This window comes from Hevea brasiliensis, chromosome 13, assembly GCF_030052815.1.
Source record: "Hevea brasiliensis isolate MT/VB/25A 57/8 chromosome 13, ASM3005281v1, whole genome shotgun sequence".
NCBI classification, from domain to species: Eukaryota; Viridiplantae; Streptophyta; class Magnoliopsida; order Malpighiales; family Euphorbiaceae; genus Hevea; species Hevea brasiliensis.
In genome coordinates, this window is record NC_079505.1 from 85,647,383 (window position 1) to 85,664,482 (window position 17,100).

The 17,100-nt window shown below is 31.7% G+C and overlaps 3 protein-coding genes and 1 long non-coding RNA gene across 6 annotated transcripts; 2 read left to right on the forward strand and 2 right to left on the reverse strand.

Annotated features, from left to right (window-relative positions):
- Positions 1 to 3,007: 3,007 nt before the first annotated feature.
- On the forward strand, positions 3,008 to 4,299 carry LOC110669631 (23.6 kDa heat shock protein, mitochondrial). Of its 2 annotated transcripts, none has more exons than XM_021831354.2 (2): positions 3,008 to 3,395; positions 3,711 to 4,299. In XM_021831354.2, the coding sequence occupies exons 1-2, from the start codon at positions 3,188 to 3,190 to the stop codon at positions 4,127 to 4,129; spliced, it is 627 nt and encodes a 208-aa protein (XP_021687046.2). In that variant the 5' UTR covers positions 3,008 to 3,187; the 3' UTR covers positions 4,130 to 4,299. The 2 variants fall into 2 exon arrangements, with proteins under 2 accessions (XP_021687046.2, XP_021687045.2); XM_021831353.2 differs by having other exon boundaries at positions 3,078 to 3,398.
- Positions 4,300 to 4,953: 654 nt separating this feature from the next.
- LOC110669573 (putative F-box protein At1g67623) lies at positions 4,954 to 5,872 on the reverse strand. Its single transcript, XM_021831284.2, has 3 exons — positions 5,679 to 5,872; positions 5,433 to 5,595; positions 4,954 to 5,352 (listed from the first exon to the last, which is right to left on the reverse strand). Exons 1-3 carry the CDS (start codon positions 5,870 to 5,872, stop codon positions 4,954 to 4,956), a joined length of 756 nt encoding a protein of 251 aa, XP_021686976.2.
- A 5,110-nt stretch (positions 5,873 to 10,982) lies between these two features.
- Positions 10,983 to 12,058, reverse strand: LOC110665644 (uncharacterized). Its single transcript, XR_002496947.2, has 2 exons — positions 11,823 to 12,058; positions 10,983 to 11,723 (listed from the first exon to the last, which is right to left on the reverse strand). It is a non-coding gene; the product is annotated as an uncharacterized LOC110665644 (long non-coding RNA).
- A 652-nt stretch (positions 12,059 to 12,710) lies between these two features.
- LOC110665636 (putative glycerol-3-phosphate transporter 1) lies at positions 12,711 to 16,266 on the forward strand. 2 transcript variants are annotated; one of them, XM_021825847.2, is made up of 3 exons: positions 12,711 to 12,883; positions 13,851 to 14,938; positions 15,369 to 16,266. In XM_021825847.2, exons 2-3 carry the CDS (start codon positions 13,933 to 13,935, stop codon positions 15,935 to 15,937), a joined length of 1,575 nt encoding a protein of 524 aa, XP_021681539.2. In that variant the 5' UTR covers positions 12,711 to 12,883; positions 13,851 to 13,932; the 3' UTR covers positions 15,938 to 16,266. The 2 variants fall into 2 exon arrangements, with proteins under 2 accessions (XP_021681539.2, XP_057988648.1); XM_058132665.1 differs by lacking the exon at positions 12,711 to 12,883 and adding an exon at positions 13,016 to 13,621.
- Positions 16,267 to 17,100: the final 834 nt, after the last annotated feature.

Consider the following 17,100-nt stretch of genomic DNA (forward strand, 5'->3'; position numbering starts at 1 on the left):
TCAGAATTTTCAAATAGGTAAAATATAATAACAGTGAAAAAAAATTAGTGAAAACATAAATTTATTATTAAATACAATTGCCACATGGTATTGTAAAGAATTTGATAGCGTTAAAACTGGATTGAGATCAATATCTTTATTATTAATTTCATATTTGTTATGATATAGACCTCTTCGCAAAATTAATACTAATATTTTTGTTTGTAATATTTATTATTAATCTTTTGTTCAGTAATTACATTCTTTAAAAATTAATAAATTTACAAGATAATTAATAAATAAATTATTTATCTTAAACAAGCAAATCAATTTATTTTCCTTGATTATTTATTTCTGTTAAAATAATTCATAATAATCAAAGTTTTCCATTAATGATGCTTGAATCACTTGCAACTACGTTCACAAAGTTTTTTTTTTTTATATTGTTGCTTTTTAACATATAATTATTTTGTCAATTATTATGTATTTAGTTCATGTTTGATGAATGTAATTAATATAATAAAAAATATATTACATATTTGATTATGTTATTTCGTAATAAAATAAAATTTAATACAATAAAATGATAATTATGTAACTAATAGTTGTTTACATATAAAAATAAATGTAATCATAATTATTTATTTTAATTTTTTTTTATTTATTATCAGTATTATTATCGCCACAGTTACTTCTACTTTGTCATCACTATCATCGCCACTATTTACTGTCTTTCACTATCATCGCTATCACCATCACTTGATCGTACTACTTTAACTTATCACTGCCACCATCATCTAATTATTGCTATTATCACCATTACTATTTAACCACTAATACTACTCTAATACCAATCACCATGACCATTATCACTTATTATTAATATTATAAATAAATTAAATATTAAAATAAAAATTATTATTACATTCTACTACTTATATTCTATTTTTTCAATTAAATAAATAAATGTAATAACAATTATATTATATTTTAATTTTGATTATATTACATAATTAATTATATTATATTATATTATACTAAATATAATCTTAATTTATTATTAAATGTTTATCACATTTTATATATATTATATTCACATTTATAACTACAAATTAAAAATAACAAGTTTTAAGTTGATGTGTGAAGTAGCCCTAAGGTTGTCGAAAACAACTAATATGTAAAATGTTAGAAGGGTTTGGGCGGCCGTGGAGATCTTTGGGTTCTATCAGACTTGTCTTCGTTTAGGGTGGCGTTCATTGGAGTTCAGTGTGTAGGTTTTTCGGTGTGATGAACAACCTTTTGCTTCAACTGTTTTCTTTGTTGCTCGGAAAGTCTTGTTTAACTTATGGTTGGGAGAGTCAGCAACACCCCCTTTGCAACCAGGTTTCTGCCGCTTTCGGGTCAAGCCCAAATTTCCAGGTTTAGTGTGGGCCTTTGGCTCTTGGTGGATTGTAGCTGGGGTTAGCCTTATTAGGGTCCATTTTCTCCAGGCCTTCATTTATTAGCTTGAATTTTATGTGTACTTTAGTATTTAGTTTAGCTAGTTAATTGCTGCATCTAGCTGGATCTCTTATTAATAATGGCCTGGGCCTTATTATATTAATGAATTTTATATTTTTAGGGAAAAAAAAAACTTTTTAACTTAACGCGAATTCATGATTTTAATATCCTATGCAGTGTGCATCGGGTATTTCTAATTAAACTGGCCATCTCCCTTTTACATGTGCTTTATCTTTATCATTCCCACAAAGTACAAACGACATGTCGTATTTGTCTTTATTTTTCTGCTTTGATCTACTTAATTACTAATTGTTTCGTGCAATTATTTTTTATTTTAATAATATAATTTAGTATATATTTTTTATATTTTATATTTTCATAATCTTATTATAAAATGTTAATAATAAAGTTTTTAATTAATTATAATTTTATTTTAAGTGTTAATAAATAAATTAGTTAATTAATTTTTGTATATATATCAATAAAATAATAAATAATGTAGAGAAAAGTTACACATGTAATGTGATAATTTTTTAAATATTACTATTAAAATCATTATATTTTAAATATAATAAGGAATATTTTTAAAAATAAATACTTAAATTCTATAAATAATTTTAGTGAATATATATATATATATACTTTTTTTTTTAAATATAGTTCACTATTTTCAAATTTAGTAAAAAAATTAATTAAAAATAATTAATCTTAGAAATATTATAATGAATAGAAATTTAAGAATTTAAAATTTTTTATAAAATTGTTCACTTTTTTGTATGAAATAAAATTTTAATATTTAAAATTTAAAATCATTTAGATAAAAATTAATATTTAATATAATAAGTTAAATTTTTTTTAACTTCGATCAAGTAGTTTGTGTTTAACCGATTCCAAATCCGGATAAAAAAGGAGATTTGCGATATGTGACAATCAGCGTAAGATTTTCATCACATTTTATGATATGAATTCAAATGATATAATAAGTTAATTTTATATAATAAAATATAAAATTAAAAATAAAAAATGTTACCGTGTATATTTAAAATAATTATTTAAATATATATTAAATTTTCAAAAATTAATTCAATCATTTTTTCATTAAATAAAAATTTAGTTAAAAAATTGTTAATTTTTAGACATATCAGGATGAGCGAAAATTTAAAAATTTTTAAAAGGTGTAAAAATAATTTTAAATGATTATTTTAATAATTAAAATTTCAAAATGTATGGTAAAAATTACTATTTATTATGATAAAGTAATTTTTAAACAATGACACAAAATAAAAAAAATTATGAGACATGATATTTTTTAAATATTCTCATTAAATTAAATAGAATATTCTTATAAAATTATTTTTAAGATTAACGTTTTATATATATATATATATATATATATATTTCACAAATAATTTTTATTTTGTGTTTTAATATTTTCAAACAAAACGAGCATAGCCCATGGGAACAGGGTCGTGTTTGTTAACAGGAGAAATGATGAAATATCTGCTCGATGAGCTGTCTTTCGAGAACCATCGAATGACAAAAACATGTTTCCAGAATCTTCTTTCTTTCTCCCCAATCCAGTCCAGTCTAGTACCTTCCTATCTCCAGTATATGAAAAAGAGCCTCTCTCGTCTTTCTTCTCCAACCGAGTTCACCGTCTCTACGAGAAGATCAGTGCTCTGTGCTTCTATTTACCATTCTCCAAGCAATGGCTTCCTCACTGGCTCTTAAGAGGCTCGTTTCTTCAAACCTTGTCCCTACCTATCTGCGCTTTATTCGACCGTCAGCATCAGCTTCTCGACTCTTCAACACCGACGCTGTTCGCCGGTTTGACGATGATGAAGACGAACGTGGCATTGAAGTTGATCGCCGCTCTGGTCGCAACCTGTCCCGCAGTCGAGATGATTTCTTCTCAGGTAGTCGTTTTTTCGGCCCTTCTCATGTTATTTGAGCGTGTTTGCTTTTCTTTCTAGCCTTTCGTTTTTCCACGCACAGAATAAAAAAATTAAAAGCATTATCATGAAGTTTCGAACAACTTTTTTTCTTCAGCTTTCTCTCCAGCCAAACAGAGTACTAATAGGCTAATACCATGTTAACTAAGCTTACTTAAGTTTAACCCTCTCATTTTCCTAAGCTTTTATTAGGAGACTTTAATTCCGTGATCATACTCATAGGAGGCCATAGTTGGGCGTAAGTTAATGTTTTTATTTACGTTTTATGATGTATGCCAGACGTGGTGGATCCATTATGGCCAAGTCGCAGCCTGAGCCAGGTACTAAACATGATGGACCAATTCATGGACAACCCTTTCCTCTCTACCTCCCGAGGCTTCGGAGCTGGACCACGCAGAGGCTGGGACGTTCGTGAGACCGATGACGCTCTTAATTTCCGCATTGACATGCCTGGGCTCGACAGGGAGGATGTGAAGGTCTCTTTGGAACAGAACACTCTCGTTATCAAAGGCGAGGGAGCGAACGAATCGGATGAGGAAGATAGCGGCAGGAGGTACACCAGTAGGATTGATCTGCCAGAGAAAATCTACAGAACTGATCAGATCAAGGCTGAGATGAAGAATGGTGTGTTGAAGGTTGTTGTGCCCAAGGTGAAGGAGGAGGAGAGGGCTGACGTATTCCATGTCAAGGTCGAGTAAGACTCCTCTAGAGTGTCTGTATGGGCTTGAGTTGTGCAGAGTATTGACTGTTTTGAGAATAATTAATAGTACTTTGAACTGTAGTACAGTTGCAAATGGTAATGTTATCCGATTAAGAGTAATGTAACTGGAAAAAGAAAAAAAAAAAAGGAAAAATCTCTTTTCTCTAATATATTTTTTTTAGTCCATTTGATATGAATTCATGTCTTTTGAAGCATAATTTCCGCTGCATCCTGCGTCCTCCGTGTAGCATTGTGCGAATCCCCGTTATCGTTTAACTTATAATACTGAAGTTGTAGCGGCATGTAATTGTGTTTTCAAATTGGTCAATAAGAAAAATGCACAAAGTGTAGGCTAATTGATTGGTGCACCCGTGTAGAAAGTGAAATTTTTTTATTATATGAAAGGTAAATTTGAGAAGGTATATGTGTATTGTGTATATTTAATAATTCTTCCAAAGTATAATCTTTCCAATCAGTAAATAAATCAAAACAAAAATATTAGCGCATACCTAATGGCTGCGTATTCGCAATTGGCTTTGTTGATTTCGGACTCTTTTGAGAAACAGCTGATCTGTGTACCTTCGAGAACAGTCGTTCGTATTGCGTTTTGCTTCTACAATGGCTGCTTATTGAAAAGTCAGCCATCGTAGGTGTGATGAGGCGAAGCGGTGAGTTCTATCACTTCTCTGTTGGCTGGGTAATTACAACATATAATTACCGTTTATTCTTAATGTGTATAAAAAGAGTGAAAAAGAAAAAAAAAAAAACAATCCAAACACCTTTGAGGAGGCTACAAAAAGAAAAAAAAAAAAAAAAACTAAGCTAAGCACCTTTCAGGAGGTTACAAACGAAAATAACCTCACGATGACAACTACATTCTCGGCAGCTGATATCATCATCATCATCCACATTAAAGCTAGGCCAGCCTTCCCTTTTCCTGTGCAGATGTGACAGGGGACAACCGTTCGGTTTTGCTTCTAAAATAAATTTATTTTTCAACCAGATGTTCCATATAATATCTTTCAACTTCTGGCGACATTCTCCTATTTTCTTGTTCCTTTTAACATCATCAATCAATTTCATGCCTTCTTGTTCGTACTTGTTTTCGCTGCACAGTAAAATAACACCAAGAATGTATGAAGCTCTATGATGTCCTGAGCTTGCAGCTCTCTTCAGACACCTTAGCCCTGATTCCAATTTGATTTGACTGAAGCATTCCACCTGAAATTTATTCCATGCCAATAAATGAACTTAGCAAAGCTAATATTTTAATAGGTAAAGAAACATGTATAATTGCATACCACTCCTTGCCTAAACAAGGCCTCCGGGTTCCCATTCTCTTTGCATCTATCTAAGAAGGAAGAAGCCTGTTTGCTTATAAACCAAGGAACAGGAGGAAATCTTTCAAGTGATACTTGCCTATATATATACTTGTCTTCAGTTGCTTGGAAAATATCCTTACAGCTGCAAACGTAAACGTAAACGAAAACTTAATTTAATACATAGCACTGCAAATTGAAAAGAAGGAATGATATATACATACACACCTTAACTTGGCACTGAATAAATCAATTGATGAGGAAGAGGCAACAAGAGCTAGAATTTCCGTGACCAACTCGTTTGGAAGTGCCAGAATGTTGGGAACTTTATGGTTCTTGTCTCGGCTTCTGCTCTTTTTCGTTTTTGAACAACCCTGAAGTTTACCTTTGCTTTCTTTTTTCATTATGCTTGATCCAACCATTGATAACCATCCAATAAAACTGAGGGAGAGAGAGGAGAGAAAGGGGCTTGGGTCTATGTTAAAGCCAACAATTTTATGATTCCTCGCACAGCACGGCGAGAACTCAGATCAAGTTACTCCACAAAACAATCCCAAGATACAATAATTGGAAAGATAAGTAGAACGATGCGCATGAACTCTTTGGTTTTTGAGACGGTTGCATGGTGTGTATATCATTGCATGTGTAAAGACAGCTTAATTTCTTTAGGAATTGGATTTCTAAGAACAGAAATCGTGTAGGCATGTTTAATAATTTGTTGGAATTCCAAGGCAAATAGAATTAGGAGTTGGAAATTATATTGGAAATTAAATTAAATTAAATTAGAAAGATTTGATTAGATTTTAATTAGGAAGAATGAAATTAAAAAAAGAAAAGCGTATGAATCCTGTCAAAACCGAAAAAGATTAGAAAAAGGAAATTAGGTCCCAAATTGGGGAGTAATTATAGTGTAACAATGATTATGTAAGATATTTTACGTAACTGAACATATATATATATATATATATATATATATATATATATATAAGGGCCCTTTAAAATTATAACAATTAAGTAATTATAAGAAATTATTATTGCATCTGATACACATGTACCATCTCTCACAATTATGTGGAACTCACTCTCTATATTATAGAAATGATCCACTTTTCTGTGAGAGATGAAACACTATTTTTTAGTGTCCTCGGTGCATCTAATAATTAGCCAGTAACTATTGAATAGTTTTTTTTTTTTCAAAATTTAGTAACTATTTTTACTTAAGTGTAATTTATTTATTTACTTACCATTTTATGTAGATTTGTCTACATTGAATCACTGTAGTATGATATAATTTTTTTAAATTGAGACTTGATTGAAGTCCAATGTATCATGTTGGACTTGAAAATTTGAAAATTCTAAAATACGTAATATTAAAAGATAGTGTTTCCTACAAAAATAAAAATTAATTAATTCCTTGATTTAGAAAGGTTGTTCCCATGTGCTTTGTGAGTGAAATACTATAAACATAAAGGTATATCCAATAATTTATTGTAAAACTTTATTTTGGTGGCCTATATTAAAGGATAATAGATACAAGTGATAAGGGTGCACAAAATAAATAACAATTATAATTATTTCTTTTAATTAATAAATTTATTGATAAAATAGATTTACGTTGAATCACGTTAAATTTTATGTTGACAAAGATCAGAAGACATCGATAGATTAAAAAAAAAAAAAATCATTGAGAGACCATATTTTTTGCGGGTCATCTCTTTTAATGGTTTTATAAATATGTTTGGTGCAGAAGAATTTAATGGGCTGCTTGAAGGACCATGAGGACATTGTAACAATGCTCTATTGCGCAAAGTGGGAATGAGAACCCAACCCACAACCATCTGTGATGGGCCATATATAATTGGACGAAACCCAACCCAAAAGCTATTAAGTTTTTGGTTCAGCCTAGCCCAAGCCATGTTCTCTCTGAGATTTAGAAATGGGTTTCACTTGGAAGTCCAAATCTTTTTTATTGAATACTGTTAAAAAAATAATTATAAAATTTTTATAATTAATACATATTAAATTTAAAATAAAAAATATTTTAAATTAATATATTTAAAATATAATATTTCTTTTAATTGCATTTTTCCGCTTTAATTAAAAATATTTTAAGTTTTTAATTAAATGCTATGACTAGAAGAGTACATATAATTTTTATTATAAACTATATTAAAAACATGCATGAAGCTTGTTTTTTCATACAAGCAAGTTAAATGTATTTTTTAAAAATTTTTCAAAACTAATTTATAATTAATGTTTTTATCATATCTTTGTTTAATTGTTGTTACTATTATTATTATTATTATTGAATTATTGCAGTGATTTTAATATTGAGCACATGAATATTTTTTCTATTATTTGTAGTCTTATTAAATATATTAATAATACTTAATTGAACTGGCTAATCTAAAAATATAAAAATAATACGTATGCATATTAATTTTAATACACGTGCAAACCAAGATATCTAAATTCCTATATTCTCCTAAAAAAAAAATCTAAATTCCTAAAAAAACTAAGCAGTAATAAATTTATCAATATCATTTTTCAGCAAATGCAATAGTATTGGCTTTTAAAATACACTATATTTACTAGCGTGTTGCGTGATAGTAAATTAAAATTTTAAATTAATATTTTTCTAATTATATCAAGTAGTATGTATATATATAAAAATTCATTTAGGTATTATGAGATAAAATTAATTTTACTTAAAAAAATAAATATTTATAAATATAATGGAGGCTAAATTGATTGACTAATAACTAATGAATTACATCACGAAAAATAATCATATTTTCTATTATCGTAAAAGTGAATTATTTGAAAATAAATTATTGATGAGACTCAAATTTTATATCTTTTTATCAATCAATTATTTAGCTAAAAAATTTTTAAAAAATAAAAATTTAATAGTTTTAATTTTAAATATTTTATACACATTAATAATTAAAGAAAATTTAAAATTAAAATTAAATGTATATTTTATTTTTTAAATTCTAAATATTTTATATTTTAAAATAAAATTATATATATATATAGACCTGATGATAAAATAAAGACAGCACAATATTTTATGAAAATAATATAACTTAAATGGAAAAAAAAAATACTCTCTCATGTCACATCAAGTTCCATTATTTGAAAACCTCCATTTGCATTACTTTCAAACCTCAACTCCTTGGAGCAATATATATATATATATATATAATGTAATTAAAAAATGAAAATAAATAATAAAGGCATTATTATAATTTAAAATAATTGGAAGCACAGTATAAAAGATATTGCTGTCAGCGAATTGTATAATTTGACATCACAATCAGTAAAGTATTCAATGCATAATTAGACAACCTTTAAACTAGTGACCAAAAGCTACAATAATACCTCCAATGTCGATAGACACAATACCTCCCTCCTCCAATAATCAATTAAATAAAACAAGTGCCATCAGTCCACCCAGACACTGCACACCAACACGCCAGAAAGGGTAATTTCTATGCGCTTTCGCAGATTCAATTTCATCCTATGGGTTTTGAAACTGACAACCATTCTCTAGAGAACCATGATATCCACTGCCACGTGTACCCATCAACATCATGGCCCATCCCGAATACCATCCCGAATACATTGCCATGTCACCTCATCCGTACATCAACGTGGCATTGCGGGCGCCCCATTTTTTTTATTGTATTAGTGTTTACTCCTGATTACCGGCTGAGATTTTCGCATCGCAGGAGCATATACGATGTGCGTAAGTATCATTCTTTTTGGATATGCGAATATGCTTTCGCTCCCCCCTTTCGCGGAGGCTTTTAATAATTAAAATTTAAATGGAGACAGACTCCGAAATTACGATAATATCCCCCTTTAGATTGCGAAGTTAGGGTAGTGCCACAGTGGTGCAAGCGGTGAATTTTGTGTCTTTGTCACCAATTTGCCCTTCTTCAATTATGGGCCCTCAACTAACGCTAGTGGGGTTAGGTGACGGAGATCTCCAGTGAATCGACGGATCAAGCAAGGGCTCATGGATTAGGGAGCACCCATGTGCCTTCAAGTTCGCGAGTTGTGGAACGTATTTCTCATCCCTTATTGCTAATGCCTTTGATGTGAGATAATCTGTCGCTTCTTATGCATATTAAATATCTTTATTATTATGAATAAATAATCTTCCGTGCAAGAGTTTTGAGAAATTTTATAAAATTTTGAATTAATTAATCAATTTAAATAATTTTCTAAACTACCCCTCACGGACTTAAAAGGGTAGACTTAAAACGGATTACAAGCTGATTTTAACCATATTATATAAATTAAGAATATAGATTCCTCTCAATGACCCTTGGGAGTATACGCGAGGCATTTTCCTTTTTCATGCTAAGCTGGTAGAGACTTGTAAGATTTTGTGCGTACACGTATGGAGAAGCATCAAGCGGATAAATACTTTAGATGATGATCATGAAAATGATGTCTCAGCTAAAGGTGCCAAATTGCTTATTAAACCACTCTAATAGGGTAATGTGAACTTCCGGTTACGTTCATATGACCAGCTTGCAACGCTAACAAAGAAAAAACGAACAAGCAAGATGGTCCACTCACCACTGGTCCTCACTCCTCATTTTCAATTCACATTACAGTACAAATATTGTGAGATGGGTTCAAGCATTAGGCACACCCTGTGCTAGACTGGTCGTGGAGAGATTTGTAATTGAAATTGAAAAACATAAAATAAATCAGTTTAAATTAAAATTAAATTGATTAAAATAGGCATTGAAATAGAATAAAATGAAATTAGAATCGACTGAACTGGTTTAAGTTCGAGTCAAGCCAATTTTTTTCATAAAAATATGATGATAATCAGTGAAATATTTCGAATATTAACCATAATAAGAAAGTATCTTATCCAAATAGTGGTCCATAACTAGTTGGCATAATTCATCAAACTACATTAAAAAAAAAAAAAATCCCATATAAGGCACAACTTTCTAGAGGAATATTATCGACTTCTCGAGGAAAAAAAAAAAATACATGCATAAAGCTAAGAAACAAACAAACAACCAATAGATCTAGAAAACTCAAGAATAATGAACAAATATCAATAATTTATTCTATTTGAATGGAAACACAGAGCAAAACTGTTTTGAAAGAGAGATTGAGACGTAAGAATATAATTCTTCTTTCTAATTCTTATTTAACAAAGATGGATTTCTTGCTTAAATAAGAGGGATATATTAACAATAAAATGGAAAGTGAAGAAGAAAATAAGGTGTTTAACTTACTTTTATTAGAGAAGAGAACCCATTTTTGTAGATGGTTTTCATGTACATCTTTCAATTCAGAAAGAAGGAATGCCATTTTTTCTTCCTTGTGTGGTTGAGTTGCGGGTTTTCAAGTGGAGGAGATCAAAGACTAATTAGGCAATGGTAATATACCTAGTTTAGTAGACAATATATATCAGAAATGACATGTAACAAAAAGTTAAAAATGCAATGATTTTTTTTTGTAGGAAGATAAAATTCATAGGTTAGATTAAGAGGCTTGAGGTTCAATATAGACTAGAGGATTCACATAAGATTCAAAGCTGTTAATACAAGCCATAGTCTGGAGAAAAGAGCCTTAACAAACAACTCAACCTATACCAAACTAAAAGCAAATTTAGCCCAAAGCTCAGATGAAATCTTAATCTGGCGCACCAGAAGGAAGATAGACCAAAATAAGAGGACCACGTCGTCTACCGTCTAACATAGCTTATGGAGAAGACAAAAATCAAAGTACGCACGAGCAAAGCCAACCATTATGTTAAGGGGCTTGCAACTACAGCAAACCAGAAAGCTAGAGTAGAGTTGAAGAAGGGCCCAAGGTTAGATAATGAAGCACGGTAGAACCATGAGGAGAGAAGCGCAAATCAACCCTGCATAAGCAAAGGGTCGTGGTAGTATCACTTTTCGACATCTTACTCGAGCCTTCCAAGATGGCCATTGATCTTTGTCGGCTTAACCAACGAGCTACCACCAGCGGAAGCTATGTTCCTCCTTTCTCGAGACTAGACAAATTGAACTCAATATCCGAACTCCTTCACGTCACATGTAAACCATAAAAACAGAAACACAACCCACATTGCATGCAATAGCCTAATTCAATTGCAATAGTCGGCAAATCAAAACATGCCCTCATCAAGAAGGTTCATCTGCTGCAAAATCATATTACCGTTATTCACAACCCCACCCAGAGGGAGGGAAACCCGTTATCCGAGCAAAACGGAGGAAGAGATACCCCTGCCTGGAAGGGTAGGGATAGCCATAAAACAGGTAGGAAATGAGGCTAAACCTTGAAGAAAAAGTGCATTAAAAGTCTATAAAGATAAAAAGTACAACTCACATATAAAAACACCTGCACAGAAAGGGCAGCTCATACTGAGTAATAGCAACACTGAATAATAGTAACAAGGCCACCACCCATGATTGTCACCACCGTAGACATTTGAGCAAACCAAAGCCAATAACACAAGTTAACAATACAAGAAGCAAACTAAATGTTGACATGACATTTCATTTGCGTCTTAGCTGTGAACGACATGACTATCTTAGTCATGGATCATCAATAAAAATTGAAACGGCTTATTTCCGAAAAAAAAAAAATACTTGATTACCTTGACTTATGGGTGCAACCGTACCGTGTGTGTATGTTAATATTGAGACTGTCAATAAAAACGTTCAAGATTAATTAAAGATTAATTAATTCATCATGCAATTTTTAAATAAAAATTTTCATTTTTTCAAGTTTTTAAAAGATTTTTATAAAATAAAAACTAAATATATTTTTCGTACTTATTTTTTATTTAAGCTATTCTTTAAGGTCTTATTGATACCAAATATACCAATTCTCCAAAACTAATTATGGACTGGGCAATTTTAAATATGTAGTCATATTAAATTGCAAAACTCTACGCAAGTAAATTGAATTTTATGTAGATTTTAGAGTTTTTTTTATTTATTTATAAAAATATAATTTTTTAAAAATATAGAAATAATCTAATATAATTATTTATATTGTAAAAATCTTGGGATAACAATGATATATTATTATATATCGTATAAAAAAAAGTTGCTACGTAGGAAGGACCGAAGCAGCACGTTTCTTCAGAGCCATTGGCGAAGTTTGTGAAGGTTATTTAGGTCATTTGATATTGCAGGATGATCAAAATGTCAACCATGGATAAAAATGGAATTTCACAAGAATAATTTATTATCAACGTTAGCTTAAGAATCCTCGGTTGTCTCTGCAAGTGTGCAGAGTTTTTGTTCGTTAAGCAACAGAAAAACCAGAGAGAAAAGAGAGTTTCTTTACGAGAGTGAAAGGAAGGAGAGAACGTAATTGCTTTAGAGAGAGAGAAAGGGACAACAAGCTACCAAGTGAGAGTGAGTTCATCTAACCAAGAGGTAATTATGTTACTTCAGTTTAATGTTCATATATGGTTGACAATTACGTTTATAATTTTTGTATTCAGTTGATTTCTGCTATTGACATTTTGGTTTCAAATTGAGTTTTTATTTGGGGTATAAACATTTATACGCAAATGTGATGGGTATTTCTTAAAAAGTCAATTTGTTGGTGAACAACTCTTGGGTTTGTCTCCGATTGTTGAAAAAGGTTTTGCTTTTTTTTTTTTTTAATGTAAAAGTTGTTCTTTAAACATGTTTTGCGGTGAATGCTTGAGATTTTAATGATTTTCATGTTCCGGTTTATTTCTCAGTGAAGTAGCTTCTGTTTGATCGTCAATTCGTTGATGTTTGCGTCTGTTTTTTATGAATTGTTTACTTCTCTAACTTTATTCTCTTAAAGATCTAGTGGGCTTATGGCTTGTCCGATTCGTGTTAAACAAAAGTAAAATTGATGATTTTCCCTGGGAAAAATTTATTGTCTGGTTTTGAGAATTTCTCTGTGTTTTCTTCTTTAATTCTATTTTTAACTGATTCGATTTGACCCGACTCTGAAGACGATTTTTGGTGATTTCGGAATACGGTGAAAGCTTTTTGCTGCTTATGGATAGATTGAGACCTTTTTTTTTTTTTAATTATTTCATCTCATTAAGCTTGATGTTGATTGAGATTTGAGGTGGTCTAGCAGAGCCAGTTATTAATTTGACCTTGTCCCTGCTTAGTTTGTTCAAATTTGAGGTACTATTTCAACATCAATCATATATTACTGTGAAAACTGAAAAGTAAATAATTCCGTGGATTTTTTTTGCTTGATTTCTGTTTTTATTTTAAACTTGCTTGTGACACACAAATTACTTATTTAATTCAGCAGTCTTTATAGTTTTAAGATGCAGTATTAATGTTCTGAATCTGGAGCTTTTCTTTAACTGTTATCTCATCTGAAATATTCCACTGGTGTGCTTTACAGATTGTTGCAATTGGTATAAAATAAGAAGGGAAGGTGAAGCCTCCAATTCCGCTTTATTCCTTGCAGAGTTAAGGTTTCATACATGGGTCCATTATCGGAACCAGTACCTGAGAGAAATCAAAATAAACTCTATGGAATTCAATTCTTAGAATTCGTAAAGAAAGACAGACTTTCCTACAAAACCTACCAAGCCATTGTTTTGATTATAACATTTTTCGCATATGCTAGCTACCATGCTGCTCGAAAAACCACAAGCATTGTCAAGAGTACCCTTGATCCTCAATCAACTGAGGTGGGTTTGAAGTTCATTCCTTGGAGGATAACTTACTTAAGTGAACCAGAAGAAAGGAGAGGATTTTCATGGGCACTTGGAGATGGTTGGACTCCATTTAATGGATCAGACGGCACAGCCTTGCTAGGTGATCTTGACCTGGCTTTTCTCTCTATATATGCCATAGCAATGTATTTCTCTGGACATATAGGTGACAGGATGGATTTAAGGATCTTTTTGACAGTAGGAATGATAGGAACCGGTTTATTTACTTCGTTGTTTGGTGCTGGTTATTGGGCAAATGAACATAGCTTTTACTACTTCTTGATAATACAAATGATTGCTGGTTTGTTCCAGTCAACTGGATGGCCTTCGGTGGTTGCTGTGGTCGGAAACTGGTTTGGGAAAAGCAAGAGAGGACTAATTATGGGTATATGGAATGCTCATACCTCTGTTGGGAACATTTCAGGGTCTTTGATTGCTTCTGCAATGTTGAGCTATGGATGGGGCTGGTCATTTGTCGTGCCTGGCTTCCTTATTGCTTTTATAGGCTTGGTGGTTTTTCTAGTACTTCCTGTTAGTCCTGAATCTGTTGGAATTGACAGAAATGAAGATGAATTGCATTATCCAAAGAAAACCGAAGAGGAAGTTACAGAGCCTCTTTTGGGATCAGACTCCAAGGTTAAGGAGACGGCAGTTGGGTTCATTGAAGCATGGAAAATTCCAGGGGTTGCTCCTTTTGCTCTTTGCCTTTTCTTTGCCAAATTGGTGGCTTACACATTTCTCTACTGGCTTCCTTTCTACATTAGCCACACAGGTAATTTGGATTCACTGGCTTTTTAATTTCGTGGTAAGCTTGAATTGCAGTGTGTTTGAACATGCTGAACAGCTCATAAAATTTTAACTGCAGTTGAAAATTTAACGTCTGAGTATAAAGTGGATTGAATTGAGAGTTATGCGTTATTTAATCCCTGCAGTTCAAGAGAACTGCACCTTTTAATTGACCTTTTATTGAAAAGTTTGAGGTTCATCTGTTTGCTTTTGATGAAATTATGTGCTCAACCCAACTCAACTAGACAAATCATTCAGATGCAACATTCATTGTTCTTATAGTTATCTTTTTCAGTATATTTATTCATAAAAATGATAATAATTAAAATCAAAATTTGTGTGTTTATCAACTTATAGGTCATGGAATACATCCTTAGGCTTCCTTATATGAATTCTATGGTTTGCCAATCTTACAGCTATCAATGGGAAGTACTTATCAAGTGGCACAGCTGGGAACTTATCAACATTGTTTGATGTGGGAGGGGTGATTGGAGGAATCTTAGCTGGACACATTTCTGATCGTCTAGATGCCAGAGCCATTACGGCTGCAAGCTTCATGTACTGTGCAATCCCTGCTCTTTTCTTTTACCGAAGCTATGGACATATTTCCTTGGTTGTAAATATTGCCCTTATGTTTATCACCGGCATGTTTGTGAATGGCCCTTATGCACTAATAACAACAGCTGTCTCAGCTGACTTGGGAACCCACAGTTCCATGAAAGGGAACTCAAGGGCATTGGCAACAGTTACTGCAATTATAGATGGCACAGGCTCAGTTGGGGCTGCAATTGGACCTTTACTGACAGGTTATATTTCTGAGAAGAGCTGGAGTGCAGTTTTCACAATGCTAATGGGGGCAGCTTTAATTGCTGGTCTGCTTCTGACTAGACTTGTTATGGCTGAAGTGGCTGCAAAAATTGCCGAATCAAGGCCTCAAACATCTGCAGCATCAAGAACACCGGCCGTTCCCCAGCTTGATGTGTGAGTTGCATAATGGCGTGATGGGGGATTATATTTGTGTTGTTTTTGTGTGATTCTCACTTTCTCAGAGTGTTAATGAGCTCTGGTGACTAAAATGATGAGGAAAAGAACCTCTGATAGTGGTTGAAGATGGGAGGGGATATTTTTAGAACCTTCTCCATACTTTATAGTCTTATACATGAAGAATAGATGGAAAAGAAAACCGCAAGGGGTTAGGGTGGGGTTGATCATGCAATGTTTGCCTGTATGTACATTTTTTGAATGTTTCATGTCAATTTAACTATTAAATGAACTTGTTAATTCAGAGTCTTGATCTGTTTTTGGATTGCTTTAGATGGTCGCTCAAAGCATGGAATGGTGTATGTGTGTCAACATCATCTGTAGCTGCATCTGCTGAATTACAATTGAATGTGAACTTAGTTTTTTCGTTTTCACTGAATTGGGTCAACAAACAAAAGCTTTGAGGATGAATTGCAAATTGCTTGGATTCATTCTCCCAGGAACTACCATGACACGGGCAAATGGGTTTGCTTTTTATGTTTTTAATGGGCTTAAAATCTTGAAGCTAAATCACGAAGGAAGATGTTTTTGCTGCAAATATCATAATTTTGGCATAAAATTGATTAAAAATCAAGCTTACACCTACACTATTATTCAACAAGACTAGTAATTTAGCCAAACAACACTTGCTAAATCCACGCGTGGAAAATGAGCATCTTCTATGAGCAAATTTAAGGTATGGTACAACCTTGGAAAACGAGTAATAAATGTATGGAGATAGAGAAGGTTGCACATTGGCATTTAATCACTCACGAGTCACGACTGGTGAATCCTGTGTCCGAAAATGAAACACCAAGGCGATGGAACTGTGCTTTGAAGCTTGAGAAACGATATTTAAAAATAAATATTTAAAAAAATATATCAGATGGAACTCATCCCTCTGCTCTCTCTTTCCCTCTCTCCTATACTTCTTTGGCATGCATAATATATAAAATAAACTTACTTCACATAAAAAAAAATTATTATATTAAAAATATTTTAAAATATCTTAATTTTAAATTATATAATAAAATAAGTTTTATGCAAGATAATATTTAAAAAGATAAATTTTTTATTTAGAAAATAAAAATAAATAAATATAAAATTATATGAAAATTAATTAAATTT